Source organism: Typopeltis vanoorti, chromosome 22 (assembly GCF_054136105.1).
Source record: "Typopeltis vanoorti isolate ZY-2024b chromosome 22, IOZ_Tvanoo_1.0, whole genome shotgun sequence".
Lineage (NCBI taxonomy): Eukaryota > Metazoa > Arthropoda > Arachnida > Uropygi > Thelyphonidae > Typopeltis > Typopeltis vanoorti.
The window spans coordinates 73301741-73318135 of record NC_143570.1 but is presented as its reverse complement, the minus strand read 5'-3'; the positions used below and the strand labels follow the sequence as shown (position 1 = coordinate 73318135).

At 33.9% G+C, this 16395-nt stretch overlaps 1 protein-coding gene across 1 annotated transcript in view; it reads right to left on the bottom strand.

Annotated features, from left to right (window-relative positions):
• Window positions 1-16395, bottom strand: part of kto (mediator complex subunit kohtalo) — a 693083-nt gene that overhangs the window by 612514 nt on the left and 64174 nt on the right. Inside the window, exon 5 of the mRNA XM_090412482.1 lies at window positions 2849-2932. Within this exon, the coding sequence (XP_090268608.1) occupies window positions 2849-2932 (84 nt within the window). The remainder of the gene's footprint in view (window positions 1-2848; window positions 2933-16395) is intronic.

Here is a 16395-nt window from a genome sequence, read left to right as displayed (position 1 = left end):
AGGGAACTGGGCAATGAGACTTATTTGTGCCTATGGTCCCACAGAAGGTTCTACTGAGGTAGAAGTGGAGGAATTTTTTGAGGCTATAGAAAAAGCAACTGACACAATGAAAAAGAAAAAGTTAGTCCTTCTTGGGGATCTAAATAGCAGAGTAGGAAATGATTGTGAGACATACAAAAATATGTTGGGAAAATTTGGAGAAAAGAGCAAAGCTAATAATAATGGCAAATATCTGTTGGATTTCTGCTCAGGACATGGACAGGTTATTACTAACACCATGTTCCAACATAAAAATGTGCACAAATTCACATGGAGAGAAGACGCAAGGAATAAGAAAAGTCTCATTGACTATGTTATTGTTGATAGTGATGTTTTCTCCCTAGTGCAGGACACCAGAGTGTACAGAGGATTTGAAATTGGAAGTGATCACTATTTAGTCTTAAGCAGGAATTATTGAAATAATTCCTGCTCAAGATATAAAAAGGGAAATAAAACTGAATGTGAGAATTACAGAGGTATTTCCCTACTAAGTGTTCCTGGCAAGATCTATGCAAGTTTACTTGAGAAATGGTTGAGAAGAATTGTGGAAGAAAAGCTTGGTGAAGAACAAGCTGGATTCAGGCCAAATAGAGGATGTGAGGATCAGATCTTCACTTTACGACAAATAGTCGAGAAAGCATGGGAATATAACAAAGACCTGCATTTAAGTTTTGTCGATTTGGAAAAGGTATATGACAAGGTGCCAAAAGAGAAGCTATTTAATATGCTAGGTGTCAATGGGGCATTATATCAAGCATTTCTTAGTCTTTATTTGAGTTGTAGGTCAGCAGTTAGAATTGAAGGAAGTACAGGAAGAAGATGATGATATTTTTAAGAAAGTTTCCTATAAAATAAAAATAATTATACAGAAAAACATACATTTTTTTCAAATGAACTTAGATATTCTAAACTTACAGTTGAGAGAACTGAGATGCTTTAATGTCCTAAACCGATTAATTAATTATGACTTGTTGTAACTCTTTTAACAAACCCATGCAAAAAAAAGTTGGAAAAAAATACCATTGTCAAATCCTTTTAATCTTCATAATCATCTGAATCGGCGTCAGAATCGCCATCACTTTCACTTAAACTGATCACCAAAGGTTCACATATTTCTTCGATAATTCCGTCTCTGTCCTAATACATATTTTCCAATGAGGTGACATGAGAGCAATATTTTCCCCAGTTTTGAACTGTAATACTTTCAATCACCTGTTCTGAAAGTTAAAAAGTTTCGATATCCCCAGTTACGTTGCAATGGCGAATGAAACTTTTCACTTCTGCCCAAACATACTCAATAGCATTAATATCGCAATGATAATATCCTCAAAGCTAGAATGCTCTTTGAGCATCGTGTCTTTGAGCAACATGGAAAAATTTTTAGAAAAGGGAAGGGGCCTTTGTTAGATCTTGAATGATGGCTCTATCAAGAATAGAACTGCTCCATTCATGATTTAACAAGAGAACAATATCAAACAAAAGCACTCTTGTACTCTTGGCTAAACAGACATATGTGAAGATGGAGATATTAACTTTGCTTAAAAAGGAATTAAAATATAAAAGAAGAGGTTGAGTCTGAATTTTTTGGCAATAAAAATCATCTAAAGATTTTGGCAAAAATCCATACTATGGTGGGATAACAAATATTTATCCTCTTGATCACTCATTCTGACTGAATGAGATGAGGGGATGAAATCCCTGAGTTGTAATAATTCATAGATTCTCTGCTATGAGAATCTTAACATCAAATGTTAAATAATGAAATAAATTTTTATTCACTTCATTTTTCAACCATATTTTTGCCATATTTTTTAAGCAATTAGAAAAAATTAGCTACTTTAATTGGTGTAGGTACAAATTTTGTGTTTAAAATAGCTGGTTTTAGGTTTCTGAGGTCACAGTAGAAGCTATACTATCAGTGGCGCACTGAGGATTTAATCTTGGAGGTGGCCAAGCGCTCAGGATTTAACCTTTGGGAGGGGGGCGAGTTGAGTAGACATTTTGCAAATACACACTACACATCGCATACGACCTATAACTGAGCATCTGCAGTGATCGCTAATTCATAAGTAGCACACAACATAAATAAAAAAAATGAATTTTAATTAGGAAAAGATTTTTGGAAATTTTTCTAGTGTTTTTTCCTTTTCTTTGGGGGGTGGTGCCCGGTGTCCCTTGTCCCCCCCCCCCTCTGGGTGCGCCACTGTATACTCTTATGCATAATGCAATATCATAAAACATGAACCAAGTGCCACAATGTCAAATTGCAGTACAGTCAACTGTCACTATAACAAACAACTGAAACATCCCAAATGAAGTCCACATAAGCAGTGCCTACTATAATAAAGGAAATTCACTATAGCAAAACTATACACTACAACAAACTATTCCTATGGTCTCTATGCATCTGCTATAATGAGAGTTAACTGTAGTTAAGATATATCTAGTTGGTGATGAAGAAATATGTAACTAAATAAACAATAAAGTGCATAAACACATGTTGTAGTAAACAAGTCCATTCTCACTAAATAGAAAACCATTATGCCAAACTCACTTATTATAACTACCTGCCTAAAAGTTTCAGCTAAAGCCGAGACTTTTTATGCGTGATTCAAGGCAATTTGCTAACTCTTTGCAAAAGAGAGATGACAAGGCCACTTTCAACATCAATCAAAACCCATCTGAAAATATAATTGTCAGCGAATACATGTTAGCAAAAGAGACAGAGCATGATAATGGTCAAAAGCGCTTAAGCATTGCATGTGTCTTGATATTTATGATAATAAAAACAAACCCTATCTAAACTTACCTTCTTCGCAAGGCTTGTAAGAGGTTTTGATCCAGCCAGATCTCGAAACCAAGTTTCAATAGCATTTTTTGATCTTGCTGTTACCTAAGTCATTTAATAAATAAGAATTAAGAACAAAAAAGAGCTACAATTCCAGAACAGATAATGAGAAATTCTATATGGTGAAATAGGTAGGAGAAAGATGAGAAAACTTGTTTTCTAATGACCAATGATAAGGAATTTCATGAGTATAAATATTTTTATTACGATGTTTTTGAAAAGTACATAATTCTTAACTACCTTACAACTTTCTCACAACAATGCACTACACAACATAATTATTTGTCCTTATCTTAAATTTGCAAGGAATTATATATTTTAAGCTGATTCCACCCACAAAGGGCTGGTAACCAACAGCATAATTAGTAGCGTAAACAGGCTAGGGATTAAATAATCTGGGAAAATGCATCGCTAGGAGTAAATTTCGTAACAAAACAAAGTCAACTAGATGAATAATCAAGTTTTTAAAGAAATACATTATAAGAAAAAATTATGGAGAAGGTACTGATATGATAAAACAAATATGATAAATTAACATTAACTAAACTGTTAATTTAAAGACTGTAAAGCAAAATTTCAATTATAACTAGATAGGATGCTGAAATTAATACAGAAAGACTTTATAGATATACGACAAAAGATAAGGATAAGATAAATTAATTAAGCATAACCAATTCATCTGGAACAATTTTGAGTGATCTATTTGTGATTGCAGAAGAATTTAATGCGTATTTTACCAAGTATATATGTCAATACTGGTTAATTAGAGAGAAATTATAGTTAGAAAGAAAGATTTATTAAATGATATAAATACAGGAGGAGGATTTAATATTTGATATATTAAATTAGTTGGCAACTGATAAGGTCAAAGGTGGAATGATAGCTCTCCCTTCGTAGTAAACAGATGTAAGTCAGGGTTAATAAATCTACTTTAGATCATTCCAAATGATTATTTTGATAAGAAGTTCACAAGTACTACAGGATTATTCCTATTCATAAAGGGTGCTTCATCATATAAAGTGGATAATTATAGACCAGCAAGTCTTCTTAGTGCTACTTAGAAAGTAATGGAAAAATTAATTAGGAATCACTTGTAAGTACAGCACAACACAGTTTCATTAAGGGATACTAGTTATGAAATCTACTTCCTTTTTATGATGACATTATGAAGGAAATAGACCAGAGTAATGGCTATGTTGTGTTTTATGTGGATTTTTAGCAAAATCTTTGAAAGTGTTTCAGATAAAATTCTGCTGATTAAAATGCTAAAATTAATTTTTGTAACTGATTTAGTCTCCAAAGAACAAGGTTGTTGGCAGCAAGGTATCGCAGGGTTTGGTGTTTGGAATCTTTGTTATTTAACATATTTATATATGATCTAGGTTCAAATATTAAGAGTAAAATTTCTCTCTTTACTGATGATGTGAAATTGAAGGAGAGTAGTTTTCAGTTGACCTAAGTCATCTACATGATGATCTTAAAACAGAAGAATGGATGGGAAAGCTGGGTTTAAAACTTAATGTGAACAAAAGCAGGTATACCTGATTTAGTAAGAAGATGATATTAGATGGATACAAGTAATTCAATGGATGATCTTCAGAAAAAAGTTGATGAATACAAAAATTTCTGTATTTTGGTTGATAGGGAATTAAAGTACAGGAATCATATTGCCGAGCCACCTCACAAAGCACAGAAGATTGTGGAAGCAAGTAAAAGAAACTTCTGCTATAAGAGTAAAGAACTAACAATTCCATTATATGTATCTTTACTTTATTTATTAATGTAAAAAAACTGAGAATATTCAGAGAAGACTGAGTGAATAGAGAAAAAATATATCATGATACTTATGAGAATTCGTTGGCTACTTGCTTTCATCTAACCAGAGATGGAGATGAGATTTCATTGAAATTTATAAGCTAATTCAGGGACATCATCCAATTCCTGATATGTACCCTCAGGTGGGTGTACAGAATAACATGATAATACTACATGAAAAAGTTATACCATTACTAACTTCCAATCAATAATTTTCCTCCAAATAAATATGTTATCTGTCAAGACTCCAACATCATCAGATCTCATATTTCTATCTTCTAAGGTACTTTTGACTGAATTAATCCACCTCTATGTTGCCTTTCTCTGGGTCTTTTTCCTGCCAACCTGGCAAAGAACACTTGTTTTACTAATCTTTCTTCTCCTATTCTCTTTAAGTTAATTCAGGGTATGTGTGTCACACACACACATCAGTGGCATCAGGTGCCCATTTAGTTGGGTGTACTGTCGTGTGGCTTATGGTAACCAGTGCTACGAAATTCACAATTGGACCAAAAAATTTAATTTTTATTGGTGTAAGAAAGTTTTAAGAGTGTATAAGGCATCAGCGCTCATCTTAATTGGTCCAATGCAATTAATTGTAGGATAACTTTTTTGGATACTTTAATTTATCAATTAATATAATTTTAAATATGGAAAGCATAAAGGTCAAATGAACAATAGCTATGCTTCACACATGCTGTTTATGTGAGAAGCACAAAGGGCTTATGCTTTGTGGTGAGATCAGATTATCATTGGCAAATACTAGAGTGAGATAATTTAAATTTTTATGCAATTTTTAAATACAGCCACATAATATGCACAGAAATTAATCACTTTGTAAATTATTATTTTTCCAGACTAAACCAAAGAAAGGCTGAAATATTCACTCACTTATTTATATAAAAGTTCCAACCTCCTTCAACTATAATCATACAATCCATGAAAGCTCTAGCAGAAAACGGGACATTCAATAGATCATCAACACTGTTTCCCATTTTAAATATATGCAAAAAAGTTATAATTATTTATAGATAATTATATATTAAAAACTTGTCTATATCAGTGTCCTAAAGACATTGGTTCACATGCAAAACCTATGCAACTCAGAAATCAAAAACAGCAACTTGTGACAAATGACAATGTTCAACTGGTTGAGAGGCTTATACGCTGGTTAAACATGATAACTAATATTTAAGGAATTGACAGCGTATACTAGAAATATAGATTAAATAAACTTTAATATATACTTTCCGATATTTCGGCGAACGTCACGTTGCCATCTTCTTGGGAACTTACTAAAAAGACACGTGCACACAAGTACTAATAACAGCAAATGAGACTGAAGCTAGGAAGCTAGTGTTTTCCTAAAGTCCTGATGGTGCCCCCTGGTGGGCTATATTGGTAGTTCTTGGCCTTTGGGCTGAAGTTCTTCTGATAAAAGTTTCCCAAATTTGGGGCAGTCTCATGCATCCAAATTTGTTGAGGTTTGGCATGTTCCTAAGGGCCGAGGCTGATTCCATGAATAGTCTTTCATACTTGAACTTGCTGCGGTGTATTACTGTGGCTTTCTTCCATCTTATTCTGTGGCGAGTATCCAGAGTGTGGTCTGCAAGCCCAGAGTAGCTGTACTGGTGAAATCGGATGTAATCCTTGTGTTCTGAGATTCTGATATTTGCTGTCCTGCCTGTTTGGCCAACCTTCAGAAGCAAATGCACTGGTGGTTATTCATAACAGTACTTCATGACAGAAATAATGCCAGACCAATAAAACAAAATTAATAAGTATATAAATAATTTAGTGAGTTACTAATCTTTAACAGTAACTACTACAGACATCCAAAATATCTTTCCCTCTTTGGTTTTTATGCTGCATTTATCACCTCTGCTCCATTTTATAGTATCCTTTCTTTTATTTCTAAACATTTTTTTCAACAACCTTCTGAACTTTTGGTTACCTTCATGAATTTACCTTCCATATTCTTACCAACATAATCTCATTACTTTTGTTTTTAGCCAACATTTACACACTTTCTCTGTATTTTCTTGGAGCACAAGCTAGCTTACTTGTCAAGAACTTCCAATGGGTCTTCTTTTGCAAGACTGTCTTTAACTTTGAGTCAAAAAGGATGTTCTGATTTTTATATTCTAACAAGAAAATTCACCAGATGCTTCCCTGCATGAATCAGTTTATTTCTATCAGAGTCTCCCAGTGCATTTCCAAGGTTTTGGTCTCCATAAAGGTTCATGTCCTAGATGGAATTCAAACCCAAATGTTTCTAGCCAGAGGCAACATCAATACTGACTGAGCTATAGTGGTTCCCTTGAAGGAAGAAGGCTTACCACGGAGCATGAATGCACCACAAGTAAAGCATACATATGTAGGAGAGCAATAGAGCAATAATTTTCCTGTTACTTACTCTAAACAATAAGGGGCTGTATTATTTTTCTTTCTAATAATACATATTCTGCTTTTTCACACACAATCAAGAAGGAGATCAACAGTTTGAAGACTGAATTAATACAAAAATGGATTAAAATTAGAGCCACAGCATAGCAGAAAATTTAGAAGCCAATCAGTTAACTAAAGTATTGTTTCTTCCTGCAAGATTCAGATAATTCTGGGAAACAGTCATCAGAATCATGGGAAACCAAAAGATTTTCTTAAAAAATAGCAAACAAGGTGCAGTGAATTCTGACATGCTTCAATTTCTTTTCCTGCAAATCTAAGCTGTCCTAAGGAAATCAGTAATCACATTCTAAGGGTTTTTCTAAACTCTGATTAAATGTGGTTAATTGATGTCTCGTCCTAAAGTTTCATTTATTAAAAAATCTGAAGGCTTACATACTTCAAAGACATTTAGTTTCAGGTATCCATTGCAAGATGATATTTTATGTAGCACCTTTACTGGTAGTAATTACATGATATCTATTTTTTCTACTAAAAGATAGATAGAAACATGAAGTTAACACATGATACTAAGACAGTACTGGAAGGTATCTTTAGTCTTTATAGTACCGTATCACTACTGATTTCTGACTGAAATTAACTCATGAAGTGTTGGTTTCCCTTGCCATTTCTAGTAATTCCTTCGATAATGTGCTTGAGGAGAAATTCTTACTACACTAATATAGCTGTTACGAGAGTTATGTGTGTACTGATAAGAGCATCTTAGCACATCTGTGATGTGATAAGATGCTCTTTCTAAAATTCCTGACACCTTTTATTCTGATTCCTTTGTCTGAGGTTTATTTTTTTGTGGAAGAAAACTCTGTGCAGATTTTCTGAATGATGATTATTCCATTTTAGGATTCGTTAAGCAAAGTTCTCAGTAGAATAATGTCAGAGGATGATAGGCTCAGATTAAAAACTACAGGAGTTCCTCAAAAGAAAGTATAATGACTACTTGTCCAAAGTAATATTGGTGGGTCTCAGAAAAATGCTGTAGAGCATTCACTCACAATTAAATCTAAGACACCGATTTACGTTAAGCAGTGGCATATAGAGCTTCAATATACAAAAAAGATCAAAGAAACTGAAGTAATTATATTATTAGAACAACTTATATTTCAACTACTATTAGAACAACTAACAATTTCTATTATTAGAAATTATTATTATTGACTCTAATTAATTTATTTAAACAAAGTAGCTACATGTAGAAGATTTTTCCACTATCTCTTCTGAGTCTGGCTCCCACTGATGAGACCTTAATAAAGGTCGAAACTGGTCTGAGTAATGGTCCTTCCCATAACACATAGCATCATAAATGTTTGAAAAGATGTGCAATTTGCATTATGGGCAATTAATGCAAAATAATTAGCCTCTATATACAAGTATCATAATCATGAAGATACTTCACATGCAAGCTTTGTTTGCTTACACTTGGAGGAAGGATTAAACATGAATATAATTTCTTCCTGAGTTTAATTTAAAGCAGCTACATGTTTCACTGCCTTTTATCAGCATCCTTAAGATGAATCTGTATAATAACCAGAAAACATGAAATGTAAAAATATTTAGAAATTACTGGAAAAAATAACAGAAATGTTTTTTGTTAACCAAGTAACAATTCAGAGCTCATAACAATGATGCTATATGTGTGTGATGCACTTATCACATATGCAGTTTGCTCTTTCAAAAAGCTTGCAGATAATAGTTCTTGGCATAGTAAAGGTCTGATGTGCTGCTAGACTGAATAAGTAATTTTTCAAATGTTCATCCAAAATGAAATCCCGGTTTTATTTCACGTCATGTAAGCAAACTATTCTGATAGACTGTTAAATGACAAGATACAAATTACCTTCTGAAATAAGGTATCAAAGACAGACCTAAATCTTTATCAATATTTTTATTGATATATTTGTATATTGTATATTTACATTGTATATATTGTATATTGAATAAATAAATATATATTTATATATTGATATCTTTATGCTAGCTTTTCTTGCTGCTCTGAACAAAATTCAGCATTATTATGATCAGAGCTCATCAAATAAATGGAATTCCATTCTCTGATATGGGATATCAAATCTGATAAACACATGTACAATCCTAAAATTAAGACCACAAATGCTGGTCAGGTGGGTGCGAAAGTGCATTTTTTCCCCCTCATCTCTTGTACTAGTGGGAAGAGGAGAGGGTGCATTTTTGCTTCTTTTTTTTTAAATCATTTATGATTTTTTTTGTTGTTGTTTTGGTTTTTTTGGGAGACTGTTTCTGATCTGCAATATTCCAGTAATTTTCATCATTTCTTTCATGGTTGGTGAAATCAAGTTAGTTACAAAGCAGGGATCTGCAGTGTGCAAGTGACAGAATCACAAACATGATACCAATACAGGATAAAAGAAAATTCAATTTCCTGTCGACTACATCAGCATTTCCCAGATTTTTCCTATAATGGAACACTTCACAAATCCTGAAATTTTAACGGAACACCTCAGTTATTTTGTAATGTATTAATAATTAATTAAATCATAATCATAAAGATTATTAGTACACTTATGTATACAGTGTGACATATTGACAAATATAAAATTACATTTAAATCAGTTATCAATCACTGGACTAATGAAATCTTGTAGCATATTGTAGTTTCCTCAGGTCAACATCATTAAATTAATTTGTGCTGATTTTCATTGACATATCCCATTCTATCACCAAATATTTATAATATTATTTATAAGTACTTACGAGTGAATGCAGACTTTTTCTCCTGTGTGTTGGTAGTTTCCCCCCTCCTTTTGTACATCCTGGAGATAGCTTTGTAGGCTGGTGGTGGATGACTCACTATCTGTTGCATCACAAACACCTTCAATAAGAGATTTCTTAACACCAAAATGTTAACGAAATGTTATTTCGTTCAGTTTTGAGAACAGAGGATATGCCAGACATTGTTGTAATCGACTTGCAAACAATTCTTATGACCTGTCATAAACAGCAGTATTCCCTTTCCGAAAGATTTCGATGTGTGAAAATTAACAATTATTCATGAATACTTCCATGTTTAAAAATACACGGCTTGATTACTGACATCATGGAACACTTATTCACTTTCGCGGAACACAATTTGGGAAACCCTGGAATACACGGTCTCAACAGATCTTGCTGCATACAACTTTACTGATACTTTCTCTACAATGCACAATCTGGCAAAGAAAGTGACAGCAGGATTATGATGCCAGCTGATCGGAAAGATTCCTGATGCTTCAACTATTAAAATTCAGTTTTGTGAATTATCTAGCAGCTAGACTGTGAAATGCCTCACTGTTGTATCCACCAATAGACACAATAAAAGGTCGCAGTGAATTATGGAGTGAACACATTCATGAAAACTCACATGCATATAAGGAGGGGTAAAGAGAAAATGAAGACCCTATTCTGAAGACTAAACATGACAATGTTGGCATCCCAGACTTAATAAGCAAGGCAGTGTATTTCACTGGGTAATGAAAGTTGTCACAATCAAGGGTCTATTAGACTAAAATAGTTTTACTGAAGTTTCCTGAAAAATTCTACCAAGGGATATATATATATATATATATATATATTTCCCCGGACTCAGCTGTGAGTACTTCATCGTCAACGAGAGGTATGACAGATGTTGTGTGGATAGTTAGGTTTCCTGTGTCTTCATGTCATGAGTCTTCAGACTCCATGGGGGTGCCTGTATAATAATAATAATAATAATAATAAAAATAATATATTGGCATAGGTATATGAAGAGATCAGTAGACATCAGGATGTCAGGACTAATAAAAAGTGCTGTACTCTCAAGTTCAAAGCAGTGCTGACCATTTTTAGGATTTCTCACTATGATTTGGGGTTACTAAATTTTTCATTTTATCTTCAACAATTTCCTGATATGTATTCTCAAAGGGTGTGTGTGCAGACTAATATGACAGTACTACATGATTAAGGTTAAATTATTAATTTACTATCAACAATTTTCCTCCAAATTAGTCTACTCCTTCTCAGAACTCCAATATTGTCATAACTAACATTTCAGTCTTCCACACACTTTTGACCTTGTTAATCCATCTAGATCGTGGTATTCTTCCTCTGGGTTTTTTTCCCTGCCATCATGACATCAAATACCTATTTGCCAACCTTTTCTTTCCCATCCTACTTAAGTGACCATACCACCTTAAATTAGCACTGCTCACACATTCTGGAATGCAAACAATGTCAAGTTTCTTCCTAATATCTTCATTTTTAATATGATTCTGTCATTGATGCCATCTATTCATTTTCTTAATCTTTTTCAGAACTCTCATATCTGCAGTCTCTAATCTTTGATCAAGTACTTTATATCTAACCCAACTCTCAGATCAATAACTTAAAACTGGTTTGAACACTATCTTGAATACTGCTAGTTTAGGCTTTGGGCTAATTTCCCTCTTATTCCATATAAATTTATTCAACTGGCTTCACACCATACCATCTTTGCTTATTCTGTTCTGTTTCCATATTTAAGTTTCCATCTTCATTAAAAACTGTGCCTAAATAGCTGAAATATTTTACTTGTTCTATAGGTTCTCTTCTCCATCGAGAGTACAGCTAATGTTTTCTATGTTTCTGCCTATTTTCATAGTTTTGGTCTTTTTATTGCTTACTTGCATGCCAAATTTGTTATAGCTGTTATTCAATTTAGTTAGGGAATCTTGGAGACTTACACTGGGTGGGTTTAGGAGTACATCATCATCTGTAAAAAGCAAAGAGACAAGCTTGACATCACAGATTTCAATATCAGGTATAATACCACTTTCTTTCATAATGGGATCTATATAGAAAGAGTGGAGATAGAGTGCACCCTCATCTTAGACTTGATTTTATACAAACATCTTGCTATATTTCCTTCAGTTCTAACTGCTGACTTACAACTTAAATATTGACTACGTATTGCTCTGTATAATATTCCATTTAATTGTAGAGTTCTGAAAAGCTTTTCTCTGTGTACTTTGTCTTATGTATTTTCCAGATCTACAAAACTTAAGTACAGATCCTTGTTATATTCCCATGACTTTTCAACTGTCCTAAAATGAAAATCTGATTTTAACAACCTCTGTTTGCCCTGAACTAAGTTTAATCTTCTTTATGTTTCTCTTCCACAATTTTTCTCAGTCTCTTCTCAAATATGCTTGAATAAATCTTGCATGGCAAACTTAACAGAAAAATTCCTCTGTAATTTTCACATTCATCTTTATTCTCACTTTTAAAGAAGGGAACTATGAGAGCTTTACTCCAATCATATAGAATTTGACATTTTGATCAAGTCCTCCAGATTATGCAGTGTAACCACTGCAAAACTTCAATAGATTTGCAGTGACTATTATAGCTATTAAAAGTATTTTAATAGCTTTAATAATTTCTCCACCTCAAGTAATGATATGTACTCCTGTTTGCATTAATCTCGAATATTTTCAAGAGAAATTTTTACTATTGTTTTATCACTGTTTCATTTAACAGTCTTTCTCCAGATAACTAAAATATCCTTATCTTCAGTTTTCATGTCAGCATTATCATCAATTCCCTTTACAGTACTCTTTCCAACATTTCTAAGCTTTTTCAATAGCCTTCAAAGTATTTTATCACTTTCCTATTATTTATCTTTTCTATTCTTGCCAAAGAAATCCCATGACTTGTTTAGCTACTTTTACATGCAGCTTAGCTATATTATGTTTTTCTCTGTATTCTTTTAGGACATCTGTCAACTTACTTGCCAGGAGCTTTTGGTATGCTTTCTTCTTTTCCAAGATTCGTTTTAATTTTAAAAGAATTTTAAAACTGCTGATGAAAAAAAAATCAAAAATACAGTGCTTTGGGATCCTGTTTTAAATACTGCAACAACAAAGCTCTGACCATAACTTTATGAATAAACTTCAAGATACACTTATTTCTCAGCATGTATATATACTATTTTATCTTAATACTATACAGTGATAATTTCTTTAATTGTGTATGACAACTATCCTCTCTTTTCATGATCCACAGTGATCAGCATTCATTTTCATAAAATTATGGGAACTACTACTGCATTAAGAATAATATCTGTAATTTCCCGATATTGACCTTCATATTAAATTGTCATCATCTAGAGCAGGGGGTTTCCAATCCACAGCATGTGCATCCCTGTTTGTAATGCGACCTCATACGATCTTAAACTTTTAAAATTATTATGTGATGGGAAAAATATGGTCTTTCTTTCCATTTTGATACAGGAATATGAGAATAGATTTCAGGATTTCAGAAAAAATTATCAAGTTTTTTTTGTATATTTGTGACTCCATTTTCAGTCGACATAAATACATTACCTTCGAATTTTCAAATGGAATGTATAGAGTTGCAATCAGATATTCAACTCAAAGAAAAATTTGATCATGTCTCTTTGTCAGATTTTTATAAGACCTATCTAAATTGTATTCATGTTGTTTGGACAATAAGCTAAAGATACTGGAAGTTTATTTTTCACTTGGTTAGACTATAATAAATTTAGTTTAATCCTTTATCCAAGCGTAAGCAAACAAAGTTTGCACCTGAAAATATCTTCAGGACTGAGGTAAGGTAGTGCAACACCAGGCAACTCCGAGCAAAGGTGGACCAAACTCTCATCACTCCTTGTCTCAGTATCTCCCATAATGCAAAGCACATCTCCTTGTAGACATGTATACTGCTATGCATTAAGGGAAGGGCATTATCCTGTCTGTCCACCTTTGCTCGGAGTTGCCTGGTGTTGCACTATGTTACCTCAGTCCTGAAGATATTTTCAGGCACAAACTTTGTTTGCTTACACTTGGATAAAGGATTAAACTAAATTTATTATAAGCTAAAGATACGCATTTCTTTTTGATCATCTAGCTGGCATTTTTTTAAAAAGATACAGAAAGGCAATGTTATTCGTAACTGCAACAAGCTAAAAAAAGTTCACCTTGCTGAAAGCATTCTGAATTTATACTCGATTGGAGAAAGCAATGCTCAGAGAGTAGATTCAAACTACTCACAAAAGCTTAACCCTTGCTCAAAATCAGGTTCTAAATTTAAAATCTGAACTTTTCAATTATTTAAGTCCAGATATTTGGAATGTCCTTGAGAGGATTACTGACAACACCTTAAAAATATTCTGGAAACTAACAAAGCAAAACCTACCAGCAGATTCCACAAGGTGTTGAACATCCTCCATGCATAACTCAATCCATGTCTGCTGCAGAAACTCCTTCAGTTCACACTCATTCTGTGGAGGAGGATCAGCAGTTCTCACACCCAGTTTAGTATATCCCATACATGTTCAATTGGGTTACAGTCAGGGAAGCTTGGGGGTCAAGGCAATGTGCCAAATTTGTTGGCATGTTCCAACAGTAGTTCTATGAGCCTGATGACAAGGTGTGTTTGTCTTGTGGAAAGATAGCACTGTGGTTGAGGTAAACCTCCTGCAGATATGGATGGAGATAGTCAGCTAAGTGCCCTGTAGCATTCACCATTCAGTGTTTGTAGGATGAAAAGCAACAGACCTAGGGTGTGCCAGGAAAAAGCTCCCCAGACCATAACACTCCCTCCACCAGCCTGTTGAACCCCAACTGTGCAACCCAGAGATAGGGTTTCATTCTGTTTATTCCAAATTCAAACCCAGTCATCAGCATGGTGCAGCAGGAAATGGGACTCATCACTCCAGATGACCTTCTTCCATCTGTCGAGGGTCTACTGCTGACGTTTCTTGGCCCATGTGAGGCATGGTTTGTGATGCCTGCCTGTCATCATGGGTACCCTTGTTGGTCTCCGGCTGTGGAATCATAGGCGAAGCAAGATACAGCACATGATGAATGTGAAAATGGGTCAAACTGCCCAGCTGTTGTACTGGTGGGTGAGCTGAGTGACTGTTGCATGTCGTTGCTGGGATACCAGTCATGCCTCCTGATGCTCACCTCTTTCCCATGGAACACTAACTAGCAGGTATTATTATTATTATGTGACACTTCCAGGGAGTCCAAAGACTCATCAAGGGAGAGTGTGCCAACAGCATCGAACGACTGAACTCCTTCCAACTACTAACCCCACTCAAACTTGCTTAATTTTTTATCTACCTAGATACTACACAAACGAATATGGGTTGGCAATTTGGAATTTGGCCAAACAAATTTTATTCTGTGTTGGCTTAAACTAGAAGACCATCAATGTTGCACCATCACTGGTTTAAACCAATCATGGTACAACAAGATGAAATGTCATGCTGGCCAAAGCATTGCCTGATAAACAAGATTTACTTTTTTTCATTAGACAACCACAACAAATTCCAGCTCAAAATCAGCAGAATTCTTGATAGATACCATCAATATAAGATGTATCAACGAAAAGAAGTGCAACTGGCTGAAGAATTAGAGAACTATGTTATCAAAACATAGTTCTCTAATTACAGTTTGTTTACCTCTATTTACCAAAATATAGTTCTCTAATTATTTGGTAAACTATGTTTACCAAATCTAAACGGATGTTACCAAAACAATAGTTATGTCGATGTGTTACTTCTCTAAGCTACTTGCACTTCTTTTCCACTGATACTTCTCATAATGATGGTATCTATCACGAATATCATGAAAACAAAAACAGATGACATTCTTCTAAATAACAAATACAATATATTATATTAAGGCAATGATCAGTAGGTAAAGGATGGTATATGAGAACAAACATCAAAATGGGAAATTGAACAATGCAATTTGTGCCTCTGGTCGCACAGAAGGTTCTACTAAGGAAGAAGTAGAAGAATTTTTTGAGTCATCAGGGTAGATAGATGACAAAAAGAAAAAGTCAGTCCTTGCTGGAGATCTAAACAACAGAGTATGAAAAAAAAACCAGACATAGAAAATATTTTGGGAAAATGTGGAGAAAAGAACAAGGCTAATGATAATAATGGAACGTACCTACTGGATTTCTGTTTTGGTTAGTCATGACTACACCATATGCTCAACAGAAATCTAGCAAGTACTTACCACATGAAGAGAAGATACAATAACTAAGCATAGTCCAACTGATTGTACTATTGTTGATAACAACATCTTCGTGCAGTCCATCTCCATTTAGTCTTGAGCAGGATGAAGTTGGTAAGAAAGTTCTAAAAAGAATCAAAGTTGAGCAGCTTTCAGAGATGAATTGTAGACTCAAATATACCAATATTATTCAAGAAAAATGAAAGAATTTGA